The following is a 23102-nucleotide window of genomic DNA, read 5'->3' on the forward strand; positions in this document are numbered from 1 at the left end:
AGTCACCTCGATTTTTTTTCGCGCGAGCGTTTTTTTTCTTTCAATCTGGCAGCGGGCGCTAGAAATCAGCAAAATCCGTAGATTGCTCAACTAAGGGCATCTTCAATGCAGGGCGCCTATTTGGGCGCTTGCTTTTAAAAATTTAAATAATGATGAAGCAACGGCGTAGGCATCTGGCTTTCCAACGCAGAGGCGCTGGTCTGAGCACAGAGCACTTGCTTTTTTTTCTTCCGGACGACCATGCGAAGCGCCCGTTTCTCCAACGCATGCACCGAAGCATCAACATCAGAGAAGACAACGACATGACCGAACACCGAACCAGCTAGCTGCTACCTCACTCAGATCTCTCCTCTCGACCTCTCCAGACTCTTCCGCCTCCCACCGCCCCTCGCCAGATCCAGCGAGCTCCAGCTCCCCGCCGCCTTGCGCATGGGATGAGGCCTTCAGGCTGACCTCCCCCAACCTCAGATGCCGGCTACGGCGAATGGCAGCACATGGACGGAAGAGGCAACATGTTGCGTCTTCCACATGGGGACGAGGCCGGTGGAGCTCGCAGCGAGGCTGACGGGCGTGAAGAAGGCGGTGTGCAAGCGGAGGATGTAGCAGCCGCGCCTTCCCGCATGCGAACGAGGCCGGCGGAGCTCGCGGCGAGGCTAGAGGGCAGGGAGGAGGAGAGGCAGCGGCGTGAGCATGAGGCATCTAGGATGGACAAGCTCGCCGGTGTCGTTATCAAGTACAGCGTCTAGGTAATCTCCCTGCCCCTCACTATAACAATCCCTGGTGAACTGGTTTGGTTGGTATTGAGGTGCACGGAGAAAACAGTGGTGATCTATTTGTGCCTTGTTCTTGTTGAATTGGTAGGACAATACTTCTATTAATAAAATTTATGGTCTCGTAGCAGAACAAGACATGGCGATCTAAAGTTTGACATATTCCAAAATGACTGACCTTTAATTTAGATAGTATTAAAAAGAAATTTAGGGAGTACAGCTCAGAATTAGAATAGCAATTTCTTATCTAGTATTGCAATGATAATTTCACATTTGTTGTTTATGTTGAAGATCATAGTTGTGTCCATGCTAGATTGCTTTATTTAATTTATTAGATTGTTTTATTTAAAGTTTACCTGTGCGTGCACTAGTAGTGTATCTCAACATACTCTCCAGGATATCTTATCTATAGTTGTATAGCTTTCACCACACGCCCTTTCTCGCGTTGCTGTTTTTGCAGGTATGTGCTCCTAGCTGCAACCTTATCATTGGATTGAATGTACATTTCTTACCATTATGTGTGATCCTACTCATTGCTGACAAGTGCACACAGGATGCAAATGTACATAAACATAACTAATCAAACTATCTCAGTTACAATTTACGGGGTCATAGGAAAAATAAAACCTCCTTTTTTTAGAACAAACTTTCACTGATTACTGCTATGGTGCTAAATCATGACCTTTTAACTTGACAATACATACTATTCCACTGGGGATACTCTCGTACAGACATCCACAAGTTAAGAAATATAAATGGTCAATTCGTTTCTAACATATACATTTGAAGAGATTTGGAAATCAATTCCTGGTTAGAATGTCAAGTAGCTGCGGATGCATCATTGACCCTGCACCACATGCATCATTACCCCAACGACGTTTGATTTGGATAGTTTGTCTTCTATCATTATCGGCACTATTTGCGTTAAATTCTTCAATGGCTTGATTCCAGTAATTCTAGGCACTGTTTACATTGCCAACAACAAAATTAGTGAGAACATTTAAACAAGCACTAACCTGCTCGGTTCATAATATGTTTTTAGGTCAACCTTTTAACAATGACATAGCAGGCAAAGATTATCCTCTCTGCTCCATTGTAAGTGCATTCTCCGATGCAGTGATTGCCGATATCTACTTGCTGGAACTAAATTGGGCCACTACTTGTGGGGTGAAGTATGTGCAATGAGTAGAGTATTTATAGGTTTTGAATTATTAATTATTACTAATGCATGAACAATTGAGTGCGTCATTGTTGGTTCGACTAGCCGGGTAGTTGAGGTGCATGCCTTGATTTAGGAGGCCGTGTATCTAGCTTTGACTGAAATGTAATTTACTAATTATTATAAATGCATGCATCAACTATAACCATGGGTTCTTTGACTTGTGGGCACTTTTGGGGCATCTATATAAACAGAACACCGTGTATCTAGCTTCAAGTGATCCATGGGCTATTAATTATTGCTACAAGTCATGCACCTCAACTTCCCGGCTAGTCGAAGCAACAATGACCACTCAATTATTCTTGCATTAGTAATAATTAATAATTCAACATTTAATTGAACCTATAAATACTCTACTCATTGCACATACTTCACCCCACACGTAGTAGCCCAATCAAATGGATATCCGCAATGATTACATCGGAGACATGCACTTACAATGGAGCAAAGAGGACAATTTTTGCTTGCTATGTCATTTGTTTAATTATCAATAGTTACGTTATCATGAAAAGGTTGACCTAAAACCATTGAATGAACTAAGCAAGTTAGAGCTTGGTTAAATGTTCCCACTAATTTTGTTGTTGCCAATGTAAACAGTGCCCAGAATTACTGGAATCAAATCGCTAATGAATTAAAGGCAAATAGTGCCGATAATCGAAGAAGACAACCTATCCAAATCAAACGTCGTTGGGGTAAGATGAACTCTGAAATTATGCTATTAGATGGCATGTGGTGCAGGGTCAAAGATGCATTTACAGCTACTGGACAATCTAACTAGGAATTGATTTCCAAATTTCTTCGAATGTATATGTTAGAAACGAATCAACCATTTAAATTTCTTAACTTGTGGATGTTTATACAAAAGTATCCCTAGTGGAATAGTATGTATTGTCAAGTCAAAAGGTCATGATTTAGTACTGTAGCAATTGCGAGTTAAACTTTCTCCTAAGAAAAGAAGGTTTTATTTTTCCTATGATCTCGTGGTAGGAGCTAGGGCCCTACCGGGTCTTGGCCGGAGATTGTAGGGGAAGGAGGGAGGTGGGCGAGCTCATGACTGCGGCGGTCGGCGTGTGGGCGCCGTCTCGCGCGGAGGGAGAGGCGGCGGCGATGGGAGAGGCGGGGCGGCGGCGAGGTTAGTGTTCCGGCTCCTCTGGGAGCCGGGCAATAGATTATGTCTTATTGCTTAATTCCAAACGGGAGTCTTACAACTGTTTATATAATCTCGCTGCTAATAAAAATAAAATAATTTGGGCTAAGCCCCTAACAAGACGCGCCTATTGGGCCTCCTCCGGCTAGAAGTGACGCCGGCCATAACATCTCTCCCCGCCTGCGCAACAGCTCGTCCTCGAGCTGGAAGTCTGGATTGTGATGGCGGAACTCGTCACGCTGCTCCCAAGTTGCGTTCTCCTCCAGAAGGCCTTCCCACCGGATCAACATGTACCACACCCCGCGACGCAGCTGGACCTGCAACACCTTCGCCGGTCCGGGAAGGAGGCGGCCCTCGGAGGTCGGAGGAAGAGCCGGCGTGGCCGCCGGTGGATCCCCACGGAAAGGCTTCAACAGCCCCACATGGAAGACGTCGTGGATGCGAGCACCGGCCGGAAGCTGAAGGCGGTAGGCCACCTTGCCGATGCGCTCCAGCACGGAAAATGACCCAGCGTAGCGAGGACCCAGCTTGCGCTTCGCGTGCGGGTCAAAGGACTGCGTAGAGTGGTGAAGGCGCAGCCACACCCAGTCGCCCACCGCGAACTCCGCCTCGCGATGGTGGCCGTCGTAGTAGTGCTTGGCCAGCTGCTGGGCCTGAACAAGGCGTTGCCGCACCTCCGCAAGCATCTCGTCCCGGCTGCGAAGAAGGTCACCTGCCGCCTCCGTCCTAGCCGTCCCCGGGTCAACCGGCGGGATGGGCGGGGGCGGTCGGCCATAGACCACCTCGAATGGCGTAGCGCGCAGGGCGGAGTGATAAGAGGTGTTGTAGCAGTACTCCGCCCATGCGAGCCAGTCCACCCAAGCACGAGGACGATCACCTGTAACACAACGCAAATACATGGCAATCACCATGTTGACCACCTCGGATTGGCCATCCGCCTGAGGATGGAAAGTCATGCTTAGGCAGAGCTTCACGCCCGCCATCCGGAAGAGATCGCGCCAGACATGCCCCGTGAACACCGGTCCCGGTCGCTGACGATCGAAGAGGGAAACCCATGTAGGCGGACGATGCCGTCGAAGAAGGCAAGGGCGATGAAGTGTGCGTACTTGGAGAAACGGTCGACCCCCGTGAGGATGACAGACTTGCCGCCCACCTTGGGGAGGCCCTCGATGAAGTCCATAGAGATATCGGCTCAAACTTGAGAGGGCACCTCCAAGGGCTGTAGCAGCTCAGCCGACCGATGTGTCTCCATCTTGTTACGCTGGCACGTAAGACAAGACCTTACCCAATCTTAGACCGGGCCCGATCGCCGGGAAGGTAGAAATCGGCGCGGAGAGCCGGAGACGGTGGAGGGTCTTCTGCATGCCGACTGAGTGTGCCAGCAGTAGAACCTGGTGACAGAGGTCGCCGTGATCCGGCACAAAGAGGGGGCGCCCGTGCAGGAGCAAGCCATCCGCCAAGCACCACGGCTCCTCCAAGTCGCCGGCATCGAGACGCTGTCGAAGGAGTTGAGCGTCCGACGCGTATGCGGTGGCCCTGCAGATGTCGTCGATGAGGGCAAAGGAGGGCCCCAAGCGGATGCAGAGGGCCGCCCCGTCGGCGGTGCCGGCATCCGCATCGTGGTCGGCGTCGCGGCAGGACAGGGCGTCAGCCACGGTGTTAAGACGGCCCGAACGATACTCGACGGTGAAGTCGAAGCCAAAGAGCTTACTGATCCACTAGTGCTGCGGCATGGTCGAGAGCCTCTGGTCCAATAAGAACTTGAGGTTGTAGTGATCCGTGCGGATACAGAACAACCGCCCCCAAAGATATGGCCGCCGGTGGTGCACGGACTGCACCAAGCCAATGAGCTCCCGCTCATAGGGCCTGCTGAAGAACTCAAGCGACCCGTCGCCCTGATGGAGGACGGCGCCGGACCCACACCGGAGGCGTCACAGTCCACCATGAACGGATGGTCAAAGTCGGGCATCTGGAGGACGGGACCCGTCGTGAGGGCCCTCTTGAGGGCCTCGAACGCCTCAGTGGCCTCCGCATCCCAAGCGAAGGCGTCGCGTCGCAACAGGCGCGTGAGCGGAGACGCGATGAGGCCGAACTCCCGGATAAATTTCCAGTAGTACCCGGCGAGGCCCAAGATCCAGCTTAGGGGCCGGCGGTGCTGGAGGACCCGCCGTACTGCAGGGTGGGTTCCGAGGTCATCATGTAGACCGCCTGCGGCGACGACCCGGACAACCAGGCCGGTAGCGGTGATCGCGAGGGCGGGAACCTGACTTAGAGGATCGGGACTCTCGCCGGCGCGGTCGTAGTCGGCCCGGAGCTGATTAGCAGTGGCGCCTGGAGTGGCGGCTGCTGCTGCAAGGGGGCGACGGGCGTAGCGGGGGCCGCCAGGGCCTGCGTCGGCCACGGAAGCCAGGGGGGCGGCGGCAGCTGCAGCTGGGGCTGCAACGGGCTGGCGAGGGCGGCGGAGGCCGCCGGGAGGGGCAGCTGCCACGGTAGGAGCAGCGGCCCGGTGGCGGCGGCGGGTGGCGCGGCCGGCGGCGGCTCGTAGGGGCCGGCCAGGTAGAGGCGGATCTCCTGGACCGCGGTGGCGAGATCGCGGAGCGTGCCGGTGACTTCCTCGAGGGTGAAGATGGTGGCAACCGGGGCGGCGGAGGTAATCGGCACCGGCGGTGGAGGGACGCTGTTCGTGGCGGCCAGCAGGGCGGTGGTGGAGGTTGATGGATAAGTTTATGTACTAGGGTCTTTGTGGGGCTGCAGCACATGGTCCTTGTGGCAGTTAGGAGGATAAAGTCCTGGACCATCAAGGACTGGCTGTTAGGATAGAGTTCTGTTCTTGACCATCAAGCACTGTCAGTTAGCATCTTAGACTAGCATCTTAGACTGGCATCTTAGCAGCATCTTAGCATATGCCTTGGCTGGCTAGCAGCCTATAAATATGTATCCCCAACCCCTCAGGTTGGCATGGCATTGTGTGAGAAATAAACCAACGAAAATTGTCCCAACTCTCCTAGTGTCATCCACAACTATCAATGCTCAGGCTGAAAGGTCTAACAAGTGGTATCAGAGCCTCGTTAACCTGTACCCTGAGCATTTCCTGTGAGCAGCCCAAGTCGGTAGCAGCAGCTGCTCCGTCTGCCTCTGGTTACCTTCCTCCCTCCGGACTGTCGACCAGCAGCTCGTCTTCATCGGCCTCCTCTTCACGCAACAGCCCCCCTGCAGCGAGCCATGTCTGCAGGTCGCTCTCAGCACACGGCTACCTCGAGCATGCGGCGCCGGTAGGAGGCCGAGCGCGCCGTGGCAGAGGAGCGTGAGCGAGCGGCTGTAGCAGCAGCTGCTGCGGCGGCAAGGGTGTCGAGGCTGGCTGCAGCGGAGCTGGCAGCAGCCAGAGCGGAGGTAGAAGCAGCCAGGGCGGAGGTAGGAGCAGCAGCAGCAGCAGAAGCAGCCCGTGAGGCTACGGCGGATGCCAAGGCACTCCGCGGCAGCCCCGGCAGCTCCAGCAGCTCCGCGCCTGCGGACGACGGCGCCGACGCAGATCGCGCCAAAGTGGCGCAGGAGAGGACGGCGCAGTGGGCAGCCGAGCACGCCCGCGCTCCAGGTGGAGGCGCGCACCGCGACGGCGGCTGCAACGACCAGGACCGCGGCCTCTACGAGGTCCGGACTGTGGTCAGGGATGTTGGTTCCAGTGTTGGGTGGCCTACCCTCACTAAAACCAACTACATCGAGTGGGCCGGGATCATGAAGGTCAGGCCCCAGGTGCGGCGCATGTGGGAGGCAGTCCAGGACAGCAACGTCGACCACCTAGAGGATCGACGGGCGCTGGACGCCCTCATCGCCGCAGTCCCGCCCGAGATGCAGTTCTCGCTTTCCAACAAGCGGATTGCCAATGAGGCTTGGGACGCCATCGCCGCAGCACGCATCGGCAGCGACCGTGCTCGCAAGTCCACACTGCAGGCACTTCGTAAGGAGTGGGAGAACCTGGGCTTCAAGCCAGGTGAGGACGTTGATGACTTTGCTCTCCGTCTCAACACTCTGCTGCAGAAGATGGTGAAGTTTGGCGATGCCACCTACACCGAGGAGAGAGCTGTCGAGAAGCTTTTTTGGTGCATTCCCGAGAAGTACAAGCAGATGGCTCGCTCGATCGAGTCGTTGCTGGACCTCTCCACGATGACGATCGAGGAGGCGGTAGGCCGTCTCAAGGTCGTCGACACCGACGAGCCACAGCCCCCCTCGGGGCCCGTCACCACCGGCGGGAAGCTGCTCCTAACTCGGGAGCAGTGGGATCCCAACCTTGGTGACAGGAAGAAGGGGGAGCCTTCCTCCTCGACGGGCGGCCGCAAGCGTGGCAAGCAGCGTAAGGCGCGAAGAGGCCCCCCGGGCAGGGCACAAGGACATGCCGAAGGTGACGCCCGCAGAGGCGCCAAGGACGGCGCTGCTGGCAAGCCCAAGCCGGCACAAGACAACAGTTGCCACAACTGTGGCCGGTTTGGCCATTGGGCCAATGAGTGTCGGCAACCACGACAAGGCCAGGCTCACGTCGCACAGGCGAAGGAGGAGGAGACGGCTCTGTTCATGGCGCATGCAAGCATTGAGCTACCCTCGGCGACTCCAGTCGCAAAGGCTTTCATCCACCTCGATGAGTCAAAAGCACACGCTCTTCTCGACGATGGCTCCGGGAAGGACAAGGCTACGGGGTGGTGCCTCGACACCGGCGCCACCCACCACATGACCGGTCGAAGGGAATTCTTCGCCGAGCTCGACTCCGATGCGCGAGGCTCCGTCAAGTTCGGGGATGCCTCCACTATGGAGATAAAGGGCGTCGGCTCCGTCATCTTCACCACCAAGATGGGAGAGCACCGGCTGCTCACCGGTGTCTACTACATCCCCGCGCTAAGGAATTCCATCATCAGCTTGGGACAGCTGGATGAGAACGGCTCATGCGTGCTGATTGAGCATGGGGTCCTACGCATCTGGGATCGCCAGCGTCGCCTTCTCGCCAAGGTGCCCAGAGGTGAAAATCGACTCTACGTCCTTGATGTGCAGGTGGCACAACCGGTCTGTCTCGCTGTCCGTCGGGACGACGAGGCGTGGCAATGGCATGAGCGCTTTGGGCACCTTCACTTTGAGGCCCTGAAGCGTCTAAGTGCCAAGGAGATGGTGCGAGGCCTGCCATGCCTCGACCATGTGGAGCAGTTCTGCGACATCTGCGTGCTGACAAAGCAGAGACGACTCCCCTTTCCCCAACAGGCGAGTTTTCGGGCCAAGGAGAAGCTGGAGCTCGTGCACGGAGACCTGTGCGGCCCGGTGACGCCAGCCACACCAGGAGGTCGACGCTACTTCCTGCTGCTCGTCGACGATCTCTCCCGCTACATGTGGGTGATGATCCTCGGCAGTAAGGGAGAAGCAGCGGACGCCATCAGGCGCGCGCAGGTTGGTGTGGAGGCGGAGAGCGGCCGCAAATTGCGCGTGTTGCGCACTTACAACGGCGGCGAATTCACGGCGGCTGAATTCGCGTCGTACTGCGCCGATGAGGGCATCCAGCGCCACTACTCCGTGCCGTACAGCCCGCAACAAAACGGCGTCGTCGAGCGGCGCAACCAGACGGTTGTGGGGATGGCTCGGGCTCTCCTCAAACAGAGAGGGATGCCGGCTGTCTTCTGGGGAGAGGCGGTGCTAACGGCCGTCTACATCCTCAACCGCTCTCCTACTAAGGCACTCGACGGCAGAACTCCGTACGAGGCCTGGCATGGGCGGAAGCCGGCGGTCTCTCATTTGCGGGTCTTTGGCTGCCTTGCGTTCGCCAAGGAGCTCGGCCACATCGGCAAGCTCGACGACAGGAGCACTCCGGGAGTCTTCATCGGCTACGCGGAGGGCTCAAAGGCCTACCGCATCCTCGACCCAAAGACACAACGTGTGCGCACAGCGCGAGACGTCGTGTTCAACGAAGGGCAAGGGTGGCAATGGGACAAGGCGGTGGACGACGGCTCGACGCCGACGTATGACGACTTCATTGTCGAGTACGCCCACTTCAAGGAAGCTGGGGAAGCAAGCAGCTCCTCTTCACCGGGCACGTTTACCCCGGCCCCCCAAAACTACATCGACTCCGGCGCCTGCTCCACCGACGACACCACAACCGGCGACGCCGCATACTCCAGCCCCGGCGGTCGCCACTCCGGGCTCGTCTTCATCAGCACCAGCTCACGCAGAGCACAACCCGATGAAGTTCGCTTCCCCGCTCACTCACGACGAGGAGCGTATCGACGCGTGGCATGACGGCGAACCGCTGCGGTACCGTACGATGGATAATCTGCTCGGCGAGCAGCCGGTGCTAGGACTGGTGCCACGTGACCTGGAGGCGCAGCTACAGCTCGCGTGTGAAGACGGCGAACCACGGTCCTTTGCAGAGGCCGAGAGAGACGCGGCATGGCGCGCCGCGATGCAGTTGGAGATGGATGCGGTTGAGCAAAACTGCACCTGGGAGCTCGCTGATCTCCCTCGAGGTCACCGCGCAATCACCCTTAAGTGGGTGTTCAAGCTGAAGAGGGATGGAGCCGGCGCCATCATCAAGCACAAGGCTCGCTTGGTGGCCCGAGGCTTCTTGCAGCAGGAAGGAGTCGACTTCGACGACGCTTTCGCTCCCGTGGCACGGATGGAGTCCGTGCGACTTCTCCTTGCGCTGGCTGCCCAGGAGGGCTGGCGTGTCCACCACATGGACGTTAAGTCGGCATTCCTCAATGGCGACTTGAAGGAGGAAGTCTACGTGCATCAACCACCGGGGTTTACGATTCCCGGCCAGGAGGGCAAGGTACTCCGCCTGCGCAAGGCTCTCTATGGCCTGCGGCAGGCACCCAGGGCGTGGAACGCCAAGCTGGACTCCACGCTGAAGAAGATGGGTTTCGAGCAGAGCCCGCATGAGGCTGCCGTCTACCGACGGGGGAATGGAGGAAATGCCCTGCTGGTGGGCGTCTACGTTGACGACCTGGTGATCACCGGCACCAAAGATGCAGAGGTGGCGGCGTTCAAGGAAGACATGAAGGCCACGTTCCAGATGAGTGACCTGGGGCTCCTCTCCTTCTATCTAGGGATTGAGGTGCACCAGGACCACTCCGGGATCGCGCTTCGACAGTCCGCCTACGCCAAGCGCATCGTTGAGCTAGCTGGGCTCACCGACTGCCATCCAGCTCTCACTCCGATGGAGGAGAGGCTGAAACTGAGCCGCGACAGCACGACGGAGGAAATGGATGCTACGCAGTACCGACGCCTTGTGGGGAGCCTTCGCTACCTCACTCACACACGGCCGGACTTGGCATTCTCCGTCGGCTATGTCAGTCGGTTCATGGAGCGACCAACGTCGGAACACCAGCAGGCAGTGAAGAGGATCGTCCGCTACATAGCAGGGACCCTCGACCACGGCCTCCACTACCCTAGGTGTCCTGGGGCGACACACTTCGTCGGGTACAGCGACAGCGACCACGCGGGCGACATCGACACCAGCAAGAGCACGAGCGGGATCCTCCTCTTCCTCGGCAAGTGTCTCGTGAGCTGGCAATCAGTCAAGCAGCAGGTGGTGGCCCTGTCCAGCTGTGAGGCTGAGTACATAGCGGCCTCCACCGCCTGCACTCAGGCGCTCTGGCTTGCTTGACTGCTTGGTGATCTTCTCGTTCAAGACACCAGAACGGTGCAGCTCCTGGTGGACAACAAGTCCGCCCTGGCCCTGGCAAAGAACCCTGTGTTCCACGAACGAAGCAAGCACATCCGACTGAGGTATCACTTCATCTGCAGCTGTGTGGAAGAAGGGAGCATCGAGGCGAGCTACATCAACACCAAGGATCAGCTCGCAGACATGCTCACCAAGCCCCTTGGGAGGGTCAAGTTCCTCGAACTTTGCTCCAGGATTGGGATGATTCAACTCTCCCACAAGACGACGTACAAGACTTAGGGGGAGAATGATGGATAAGTCTATGTACTAGGGTCTTTGTGGGGCTGCAGCACATGGTCCTTGTGGCAGTTAGGAGGATAAAGTCCTGGACCATCAAGGACTGGCTGTTAGGATAGAGTTCTGTTCTTGACCATCAAGGACTGTCAGTTAGCATCTTAGACTAGCATCTTAGACTAGCATCTTAGACTGGCATCTTAGCAGCATCTTAGCATATGCCTTGGCTGGCTAGCAGCCTATAAATATGTATCCCCAACCCCTCAGGTTGGCATGGCATTGTGTGAGAAATAAACCAACGAAAATTGTCCCAACTCTCCTAGTGTCATCCACAACTATCAATGCTCAGGCTGAAAGGTCTAACAGAGGTCGGCAGCGGGAGGGTTGGGGTGGGCGGCGACGAAGACATGATCACACCTGAGCTACCTGATACCAAATTGGTAGGAGCAAGGGCCCTACCGGGTCTTGGCCAGAGATTGTAGGGGAAGCAGGGAGGTGGGCAAGCTCGTGACCGCGGCGGCCGGTGTGCGGGCGCCGTCTCACGCGGAGGGAGAGGCGGCGGCGAGATTAGGGTTCCGGCTCCTCTGGGAGCCGGGCAATAGATTATGTCTTATTGCTTAATTCCAAGCGGGAGCCTTACAACTGTTTATATAACCTCGCTGCTAATAAAAATAAAATAACTTGGGCTAAGCCCCTAACTAGACGCGCCCATTGGGCCTCCTCCAGCTATAAGTGACGCCGGTCATAACATCTCGTAAACTGTAACTCTGATAGTTTTGATTAATTATCTTGTTTATCTACATTTGCATCCAGTGTTCCTTGTCAATAATGAGTAGGATCACACAATGGTAAGAAATGTACCTTCAATCCAATGATAAGGTTGCAACTAGGAGCACATACTAGCAAAACCAGCAACGCGAGAAAGAGCGTGTGGTGAAAGCAGTACAACTATAGATAAGATATCCTGAAGAGTATGTCCAGACACGCGCGGTCCAGATACAATTAGTACCAGCAGAGCACATTTGTGTACCCGATAAAGAAGGGGATGAGAAACAAACCACAACTTAACCTCACTAATTCTGGATATGCGGAAGCTATACCATACTAGCCTATGTGTGTTCTCCATGCAATTCGAATTCTGACAATTCAACAAAAATTGCAGTAACAAACTAGATCACCAAGAAAAGCCTCCTCCTAAGACTGTAAATCAAACTTTAACTAAAGCAAACCAGTATGGACACAACTATGATCTTCAACATGAACAACGTAGGTGAAATTATCACTGCAATACGAGATAAGAAATTGCTATTCTAATTCAGAGCTATACTCCCCAAATTTCTTTTTTGAACTATCTAAATTAAATGTCAGGCATTTTGGAACATGTCAAAACTTTAGATCACTATGTCGAGACCATAAATTTCCTTCATAGAAGTATTATTCTACCAATTCAACAAGAACAAGGCACAAACAAATCACCACTGTTTTCTCGGCGCACCTCAGTACCAACCAAACCAATTCACCACGGATTGATATAGCGAGGGGCACGAAGATTACCTGGATGCTGTACTTGATAATGATGCCGGTGAGCTTGTCCATCCTATACGTGGCAAGCTTGTCCATCATGTACGCCTCATGCTCGCACGCCGCTGCCTCTCCTCCTCCCTGCCCTCCAGCCTCGTCCGCATGCAGGAAGGCGCGACTGTTGCCTCCTTCGCTCGCGCGCCACCCTCTTCCCATCTGTCAGCCTTGCCGCCGGCTCCACTGTCCTTGTTCCCGTGTGGAAGACGCGGCCTGTTGCCTCCTCCGTCCGTGCGCCGCCATTCGCATGGCCGGTATTTGAGGGTGGGGAAGGCCTGGAGATCTCATCCCCTGTGCAAGGCGGCGGGGAGCCGGAGCTCGTGGGAGTGGGAGGCGGAAGAGTCCGGAAAGGTCGAGAGGAGAGAGCTGAGTGAGGTAGCAGGCTGGCTGGGAGGGGTCAGCGCATGATGCTAACATTCTCACTAACAGCATGAGTCGACCTGATGGGATCAACATCCCCGACGGCAAGTTCTACCTTGGAGATGCTGGCTATGCATGTCGGCCGGGTATTCTTCCACCCTTCAGGAAAACCAGGTAGCATCTCAACGAGTTCTCTGGTAGGAACTATCCTAGGACTGCACAGGAGTTGTTTAATCTCAGAGACTCCAGCCTTAGACTAACTGTTGAGAGGGCATTTGGAGCTCTGAAGAATAGGTTTAAGATCCTGGATTAGAAGCCATTCCACCCATACTCCACTCAGGTTAAGCTAGTTCTTGCTTGTTGCATTCTGCATAACTGGATCCTCCAATGGGGCTTTGATGAACACGTGCCTGAGGAGGAAGAGGTCGAGCCTGACGATGTTGTTAGCTCCGGCCATGGTGTGGATGCATTTGACAATGACGCTTGGAAGAACAAAAGGTTGGAGTGGGCAGAGGCGATGTGGCTTAACAGAGGTCAGTGCAGGATTTGAAGAAGATGGAAGAAGAAGAAGAAGAAGAAGCAGTAGCAGTAGCAGAAGCACCAGCAGAAGCAGAAGAAGAGGAAGAGGAAGATCTGGTAGCAGCAACACCGATGAACTATCCCCTATTTAGCCAATGGCTCTTAATAATTTGAACTGTCATTTGATAGTAGTTAGGATGAACTGTCATTTGTTTAAGTAGCTGGCGCTACATGTTCAGATTCTGTGTGGTAAGCTCACCACTAGTTAGAAGTGGTGACAACACCTTATGCAGGTTGCAACCAAACACCATGGCATATGTGCGCCTAATGCAATGCGGGCAACCAAACGCCGGGTCGAAAATGGTTGTCTCATGCAACTAGGGGCATGCAGACAACCAAACTATGTGCATCTGGGGTTTTTTGGCCTGCATCCCCTCAAACCGGCTCAATACAGCCAGGCTCGCCGGGCCAGGCTGGATTGGTAATGTAACCAAACACGCCCTAAGTGCTCGAACCAGTGCCTCTCCGTTGGAAAGCCAGACGCCTACGCCGTTGCTTCATAATTATTTAATTTGTTTTAAGCACAAGCGCCCAAATAGGTGTCCTGCATTGAAGATGCCCTAACCGGAATTTCAGGGCTGCAGTTATATTCCTACTAGAAACAGTGACATAACTGCATTTGCTATAAAGACAACCGGACAAGTAGAGTGGCACCCTAGCCTCAACCATCAGAAAACTAATGCACTCTGTGCACTAACGACCACCTAAAAATAAAATAAAATCACTAAATTGCAATATATAGAGTTAATGACTTTATGAGGCATCTATTTTAGTTTTGCTCAGTGCGGCCACCCCTAATTCATATGGTAAAGAAAACAGCTAATTTGCGACCCCTCATTCAGTTTCTAGATCCGCTAGATCAACTCACCTTGGCACTTGCAAAGTTGCAATTCATCAGATGCAAGCAGATAGCACTACAATTTGGGATGGATATGCCAACATCCGTACACGTTCCCAAATCCCAATCCCATTGCCCCACACCAAATCGAACACGAGGAGGTCACCAGTCAATACAGGATAGGCAAAGGCAACATCTACGCGACATAGAACGGGAGTACGGGACTGACGAAGGATGGCGAACCTGGGGCTGGAGCCGCGAGAGGAAGACGGCGGAGGAGGCGACGAACTGGCAAGACCCCAAGGCCCAATCCAAGGTGCGCTAATGCTGCCCTGCGCGGCGCGAATGCCGCCACCCCTCTGAATTCGATCATCTTCTGTGGGTAAAACTGCTGGGACAAATTGGCAGGGTAGCATCGGAGGCGCGACGGGAGAGGACGGCGAAGAGCCGGAGACCGTCGCCGTCGCCGTGGCTCGTGGAGGCCGTGCAGTTGAAACAAACCTGGGCCGTGCTTTTAAGGCCGGCCCGTGGGCATTGATTTTCGGCCTAGCACGGACCGGCCTTCGGCCTGTCACAGAACAAAGACCGCTCCCCAAAATCATCAAGTCGATCGGCGTGGCTCTTTTATTCACGGGCCGACCCAGGCTCGGCTCGGCACGGCCCGACATGTGGCCCAAGTTAGCCTTGTTAGCACTATTTGAGGTAATTTTGAGAATTTTCTATTGGACGCACGCTGCGTCAAAATATGGACCCTTCGCACAGAGCTGGCTATCGAGCAATTACCTAGGCCAGCCCATTAACGGGTTCCACCGTTTCCGGTTCTAGGCACTTTGAGCCTATTGATCTAGTTTTGGGACTTCTAGAAGGTTTCCTGAACCAGGTTTCTGATTTCTTTTTGGTTTTTTATTTTCTAGGTTTATCTCTTTTTTTCCTTTTTTTTGTTACTTTTTTCTTCTTTCGTTTTTTCTTATTTATCAAGTTTACTTTTCTTTTTTAAGAGTTCATGTCCAGAAAATTGTTTGGAACCTTAAAAAATTGTTCATGATTTTAAAAAATGTTCAATATTATGAAAAATGGTTTCTAAATTTCAAAAAATATTGCACTTTTAAAAAATTGTTACTTTTTTTGAAATTTGTTCTGAATGTTTTCTAAAAATTGTTTAGAATATTTTGGTTCAAATTTATCAGAGTTTTCAAATAATGACCGGGATTTTAAAGAAAATTCCTATTTTCGAGACATGTTCACAAATTTAAAAAATGTTCCTATTTTCAAATTTTTGTTCATGTATTCAAAAAATGTTTGTGTTTCAAATTTGTTTGGGATTTTAAAATTATTCTTCACTTCAAAATTAGTTCTAAAATTCCAAATATGCTCATTATTTTAAAATGTAGTTTACAAAATAGAAAAATGTTCATGTTTACAATTTTTTTAGAAAATTCACTTTCCAAAATTTTGTCCACAAACCAAACAATATTTTGTTTCAAAAAAAGGTTCCCATTTCCTAAATTTGTTCAAGAAATGTCACATGTTTGAATTTTGTTCATATATTAGAAAATGTTTGCGAATTTTCAAATAATGTTCCCGTTTTAAATTTTCTTCACAAATTCAAAAAGTATTTTCCTTTCCAAACTTTGTTCGGAAACTCAGTCACTATAGTGGACGTGGTTCCCAAGCGGGAGGGAGTATATTCTATAAAACCAGACACTTATTTTCGGCCAGAGGGAGTATATTCCAAAAAAAAAACATTTGAAAAATGTTTAATAAGCATTGAAAAAATATGTTGAACAAGTATTTGAAAATTGTTATCAAGCACTCAAAAATATTGAAGAAGCATTTGAAAAATGTTAAACAAGTATTTAAAAATGTTATCAAGCATCCGAAAAAATTGAACAATATTTGAAAAATGTTGATCAAGCACTCATGAAATATTTAACGAGTATTTGAAAAATGATGAGCAAACATTTTGAAATTTTTTTGAACATATGTTTGAAGAAATGTTGAGCAAGTATTTTAAAAATGTTAATCAGGCCTTCACAAAATCTTGAACAAGTATTTGAATAATGTTGAACAAGTTTTAAAAAAATGTTAATCAAGCATTCGAAAAATGTTGAACAAGTATTTGAATAATGTTGAACAAGTATTTCGATTTTTTTAATGTGTATAGAAATAATGTTGACCATGTATTTAACAAATGTTAATCTGTTATTTGAATAAAATAAATAAAAAACAAGAAAGAAAGGGAAAAACTGAAGAAAAGAAAAGGCACAATGAATAACGAAAAAATCCAATAAAAATAGAGAAAAACGAGGGAAACCAAAGAAAAAACAAAAACCCGGAAAGTCAAGTGAAAAAACAGATCTTTTTACCTCAAGTATGGTGGTGCCCACCTACCAAAGCAATAACTCGACGCTAGACTACAATTATTATGTTTTTCTAGAAGGACATTTATTACTATAATTTTAGTATTATACAATACAGTTTGCAAACGAGACCTCCTAGTTGACGCCTGTGAGCTGTATTTTACTCTTCTTCTTCTTCTTCTTCTTCTTCGGTATTGTAGTTGGTTTTTAACAAAAAAATCTAGTTGTGTTTTAGGAGTTATATATAATTTGTTAAGTCAGTGTTTTATAAAAAAATAGCATATACCAAGAAAAGTTCACCATACATTTAAAAATGTTCATTGTGAAAAAGTATTCAACATATAATTAAAAAAATTCATCCTATATTAAAAAATTGTTGTTTGTACATTATAAAAAATTAGACTATTTGAAAAATGCTCGCCATATATTAAAAAAGTTTAGTGTGTATCTAAAATAACATTCACCGTATCTTTTTAAAAAATCGCCATATATATATATATATATATATATATATATATATATATATATATATATATATCAAAAAAGCCCATAAAAAGGAAATGTTCAAAAGAAAAGAACAAAAAAAGAAAGAGAACCCATGATCTAAAAAGATAAAAATAAATAGAACAATCGTTACATGGGTCGACCAATCTGGAGGAGTCTTCAGCGAAGCCTCAAATATAGCACACACGCAGACATCATATAGGATTGGCCGTTTGCAACCTTGTTTATCAAATGATCTAGCATAAATAAAAATTGTTTTCTTATTCCAAAATTCCATCATACATACTATATAATTTGTTCTCAAGTGTAGAAAAATTATTACATCATATATAAAATATTCACATAATTGTTTTTAAAAAAGATTGTATATATCTTCCTGGGAAATATATACACACGTCAATTTCTTTTAACATGGTACAATCGCAGATGCTCACATGCACGCACATACACTCACCCATATAAAGGCATGCACACACACCTTGCCCCCTGTGAGCACCTCCGAGATATCGAGTCGACACAATATCTTCATATTGACGAAGTCACCACAGGCTTCTCGTAATAGACAGGAACATCTTCTCCCATTGAACGAACATCACCGAAAAGGCTGAAATAAATTCAGAAAAATGCAGGCACCAACGCCAACTATAACTCCTAGTGGGCCGGTACTTTTTCTTTCTTTGTTAGGGAAAAGGTTGTATTACCCCAATCATATGGTCCTTACAATCAACATGGGCTAGCTTTGAAGAGTCCGGTGGGCCAAAACGAACCCAAATCATAGTTCTCCTCAATTCTGGCTAACTTAGCTAAGTTATCCCTAACTTTATTTTGCGTACAACTAATACGAGTAATATACATTTCACGAAGATAAAAAAAGGTGCCTGATCTCCTTAATAAGACAAGATCATATTGATCTATCCAGTTCCCATGCCTGAATCAACTTGACTGCAATTATAGAATCCATCTCAAAAAAGACTGGTGTGTCACTTCTCTAGATGAAAAAGGAAAAAAAATTCCATACATGCACACAACTCGACTTCAAGAGCTTCACCTCAGGAGAAGAGCTCCCTGCAAGACAAGAAAATTATGCTCCTTGTGTCATCTCTCAACACCATACCTGCACTAGGTTTGGCACACTATCTGGCTGGAGTACCTTTGATTCAAAAAGTAGCTATGAGTGGATTTATTATCTCATGTAATTCATGACATAACTTAAATAAAGTGCCAAACCATATTTAAAATTACGTTCCTGCATCAACAAAATTTTGACGAATTTAACAAAAAAGATGTTCATCTGTTTAAAAAAGATATACAAAACTCACATGGCATGATGAACTTTCTTGTATTATTATTTCCCTTTTCGTACCAACAATAAAACTATGACTTATAGATAACTACGGTTACACATGGAAAAATGTGTTTTTTTTTTGACAAGGCACATGGACAGACATGGTGGTTGAGCTAGAGCTTTTATAACACTAGTAATTAATTGCTGGAAAAAATCACCCAGTATGACGGATTAGCTGGGGACTTTTGTTCCTACATCAATGAAAAATGTTCATCTGTTTTTTTTTTCATCAGAAGATTAGCCACTTACAAAATAGGGTAGACGATTGGTTGGCTTTTTTTAGCCGTACGGAGTCGTGTACATCATATGGTTGCATTGTGGACCTCCATGTATTGAGGACCTCGTGCCTCTTGACTGTAATCCTCTCATCGGAAAAAAAACTCACATGACATGAGGAACTTTCTATTATTATTCTTTCCATTTTTAAACATAACTTCAGATAACTGCGATAACACAAGCAGCTTCAGCTAGAGCTCTTACAACACTAATGAATTGTTGAACAAAAAAACAAAAATAAACTAGCTCAGGTAGCTAGCCACATCACCCAGCAGGGCAGGATTTTAGCTGGTGGTCGATCGACCAAATTCTGCGCGACCTGCTTCAATCGAACGACACCAGCTAAACCCGCCGGCTTGGCAGAGAAACGGCACCGCCGATCGACCAGTGTCCCAGCTGGAAGTACGGCAGGTTGCCAGCGAGCGCCGCCTGGACGGCGACATACACCGCCGCAATGGCAGCGAACGCGGCCACAAACATGGCGAAGAGGACATAGGGCTTCTTGCCCCAGCGCCCAATAACCCCGAGCGCGAACGGGTAGAACATGAGCAGGATCCACACGTTGAACATGAGCCCGCTGGCCGCCTCGACGACCTGCCCGGCCGACCAGCCCCAGGTGATCGCCTTCCCCACCGCCGCGCCGATGGCAACCACGTTCACGGCGATCACCACCAGTGTGGGTATCAGCAGCGGCGCCCACTGCACGTCGTACAGCTCGGCGAACCTCTCCCTCGCGCCGGTGGCCAGCTGCTTCGCCGTCATCTTGAAGGATATGCCTTTCAGGCCGAGGGACCTGAGCACGACGTGCAGCACCGCCGTCGGGTACACGCCCGTCGCGCAGATCATGTAGAACTGCTCGTTGCGGAACCAGTCGAGCAACGTGAGCCCCGCCCACACGATCTCCACCATGCCGATCACCTCGTTGGAGATGATGATGATGAGGACGTACATCACGTACGTCGGGTAGGGCTTCTGGATGTAGAACCGGCCGTTGAAGACCCACATCAGCGGCAAGAGGTGGTAGCAGACGACGAAGAGCGCCGAGAGCGGGTAGAACGTCATGTTGGTGTAGGCGACGCGCTGCATGGGGTGGAGCCGACGGCCGGCGAGGAGCGGGCAGAAACGGGAGAAGAACACCTCCAAGGAGCCCCCCGACCAGCGCAGGATCTGGTACATGCGCTCCGTCATGTTGATCGGGGCCGTGCCGCAGAACGCGGGGGGCTCCATGTCGCAGTACATGGACCGCCACCCCGTCCGATGCAGCCGGAAGCCGGTCACCGCGTCCTCCGTCGCCATGTCGTACACCCACCCGACGCCATCGCCCCACTCCGTCCCGTCCTCGTACGCGCACGTCATGACGTCGGCCAGCTCCGTCGTTGCCGGCTCGTCAAGCGACACCGGCGACATGACGGACCGTTCCTGGTTCGCGGCCACCGGTATGGAGTTGATGAACGTCATCGACTTGCCGAATTTGTTGGGGTTCTCCAGCACCTTGACGTCGTCCGGGCGCCACCGAGGCGGGTCGGCGCCGTAGAGCGCGACGCGGCGGAACATGCTGCCGGTGCCGACGTAGGAGGGCCCCTGGATGCCGTTCATGCCAAGCATGGTGGCGTCGAAGAACATGCGGTTGTGGTTGGCGTACCGGTCCGTGGGGTCGACGTCGTCGAAGCGCTGCGGGAACTGGACGAAGGCGACGTTGTCGCCGTCGCGCCGGTCCATCATGAAGCACATGGCGGCGCGGAAGGCCTGGGAGTTGTTGATGTAGTGGTCGCAGTCGAAGTTGATGATGAAGGGCGCGTTGGAGAGCAGAGCGGAGACGCGCAGCTGCACGTTCAGCGCGCCTGCCTTCTTCTGGTGGTCATAGCCCGGGCGCTTCTCCCGGGACACGTACACCAGCATCGGCAGCCGCACGTCGACGGCGCTGAAATCCAGCGGACCGTCGTCGGAGCTTGCTGGCTCGCCGAGCTGAGGCTCGCTGCTTGGCTGGGACAGCATAAACTGTTGAACAATCATGTCAGCGGCGACGAAATCACCATATTTGGTTTGTTTCCCCATTCGAATTTGTACCTGAATAATTCCAGCGTGATCTCCTTTCCGGTGACCTTCAGCCGGCTCAGTCCATGTGCCAGGCCACTGTGTCCCGTCCGCCATCCAAGTCGCCTTCCCTCCTCCTTTGGCGTCTTCACGGCCGTGCGCCTCTGACCGTTGCGGGATGACAGTGAACAGTGCGTCCAGGCGCGTCTTGAACTCCTCGTACTCCCTCCGCAAACGCCTATGGTCATCGAGGAACTCTTCGGGCAGATTCCCCGTGTACGGGCGGATCTTCATCCCGAAGTAGCTCTCCGGCGCCCTTGGTTCAACGTGATGCTTCCGGCAGAACGGAACCCACAGGGCGGCGAACTTGGCGGTCTCGACCAGCCCGTCGTAGTGGAGCAGCGATCCGCCGTCGTCCGAGAGGTACGTGGCGTACTTGTCGACCGGGTAGTCGGTGGCGAGGATGGAGAGGATGGAGTTCATGGTGTGGAGCATGGGCTCCTCCACAGGGTCGACGGTGCTGATGAACACGTCCAGGACGGGCAGGTTGGAGCCGCCGTCGGGCAGGTCGAACTGCTGTCTCAGGAGGGGGATCGTGGGGATGCATATGGTGGGGTTGAGCTTCGGGACCTGGTTTAGCCACCAGCTCAGGCCGAACCAGAAATCTCCGACGACCGAGATCCACCACAGCCACATTGCGTCGGAATCTGGGTGCTGCACACGCCATGCGAAAAACACGATGACCGCCGTAAGTCTGGCCAAGTTCAAGAACCTGTCACGCATATATAAATACATAACGGATATTAGGATGTGCTAAGATTTTCTACTTAAAAAGAGAGCATATGCACGTTATTTTAAAAAATATAATACTTTTCAAAGCAACAAGTAGTTAAAATTTATTGACCGTTTGTACATCTGTTTGAACTTTTGAAGAAGCTGGCTGAACCACTAGTTCAAATGATACAAGAGCCAATTGACCTCGAGTTGAAGACCTTGTCAACGCAATGTTAAAAAAAGATTGTCCACGCCTCTCCATCAATCCAGACTTTTGGAGCAGCTGGCTGAAGCATGAATTCAATACCTCCACTTGAATCTGGAAAGGAAGACTTTCATCCCTTATTTCTCAAGGAGTCAAGACTCATCTGATCTGATCCCAAAGACCCTCTCCCTAGTTTACCCTCAACCTTACTCCCTCCGTTCCCAAATAGAAGTCTTTCTAGAGATTCCAACAAGTGACTACATACGGAACAAAATGAGTGAACATACACCCTGAAATATGTCTACGTACATCCGTATGTTGTAGTCCATTTGAAACGTCTAAAAAGGCTTATATTTAGGAACGAAGGGAGTATTTGTTATCTTTTGACTTGAGCCATTCATAGATGGATTTCTTGGTGCTAGAGGTCTAGCGGATAGCACGATCGTATGAGAAGGACATCACAAGCCTTCGATGTTAGGCCTTCCTCCTTAGGTGCTCACTAAGTTGGGTCGGTGTAACCAATGGATTTCCTAGATGTGTGGGCTCCTTTCGCCTTTGGGTCGAGAGCCGAGGTGGCCTCTCAAGAAAAAGGTGTTTCATTTAGCGTTGTTTGAATTGTCTCAAAAAAAAATAGCGTTGTTTGAAACACAGAATTGTGCGGCGATGCTCCAGAATGATTTGCCTATGGGATGGTGGCGCTTGCACAAGGTTCTTTTTCGCTAGCATGGCTTGAGACGACCTCTTGGAGGAGAAAGGTGTTGAGTAGTACAATCTCAAGAGATTGAGTCACTAAGTCTTCAATGTGTCTCATTGGGCATTCCTCCATCATCTGCTCGCAAAGTTAGGATCTAGTGACCGATGGATCTACGTGAGATTTCGCGACTTTCACTAGAGGTTTGGTGAATGGCATCTGAGCAGCTCATCACCAATATAGGAAAGGGTTGCGGCATGGGACACCCACCCCCCATGCTCTACATACTCATCATGAACGATCTCAATACCATAATCGAGCAGACATGCGAGGATGGCATTCTAGCTAGGTTAGCACCATATGGACTTCGACAGATCACGTCGATCTTTCTGGATGATGTCCTCACCTTCATTCAAACCCTAGCCCACCCCAGCCTCCATCCATTCCGCCGCCACCGCTATCGATTCAGACCTTAAGCGCACCCAATTTGCCCCC

The 23102-nt window shown here is 50.9% G+C and overlaps 1 protein-coding gene across 1 annotated transcript in view; it reads right to left on the reverse strand.

Moving 5' to 3' along the window:
- Positions 1–19018: 19018 nt before the first annotated feature.
- The window catches only part of LOC119363365 (probable mixed-linked glucan synthase 8), a 5964-nt gene continuing 1880 nt past the window's right edge, over positions 19019–23102 (reverse strand). The window contains exons 2-3 of the mRNA XM_037628702.1: positions 20971–21709; positions 19019–20901 (exon numbers count right to left, since the gene is read on the reverse strand). Coding sequence (XP_037484599.1) covers positions 19246–20901; positions 20971–21709 — 2395 coding nt within the window. The 3' untranslated portion in view covers positions 19019–19245. The remainder of the gene's footprint in view (positions 20902–20970; positions 21710–23102) is intronic.

Source organism: Triticum dicoccoides, chromosome 2B (genome assembly GCF_002162155.2).
Source record: "Triticum dicoccoides isolate Atlit2015 ecotype Zavitan chromosome 2B, WEW_v2.0, whole genome shotgun sequence".
NCBI lineage: Eukaryota > Viridiplantae > Streptophyta > Magnoliopsida > Poales > Poaceae > Triticum > Triticum dicoccoides.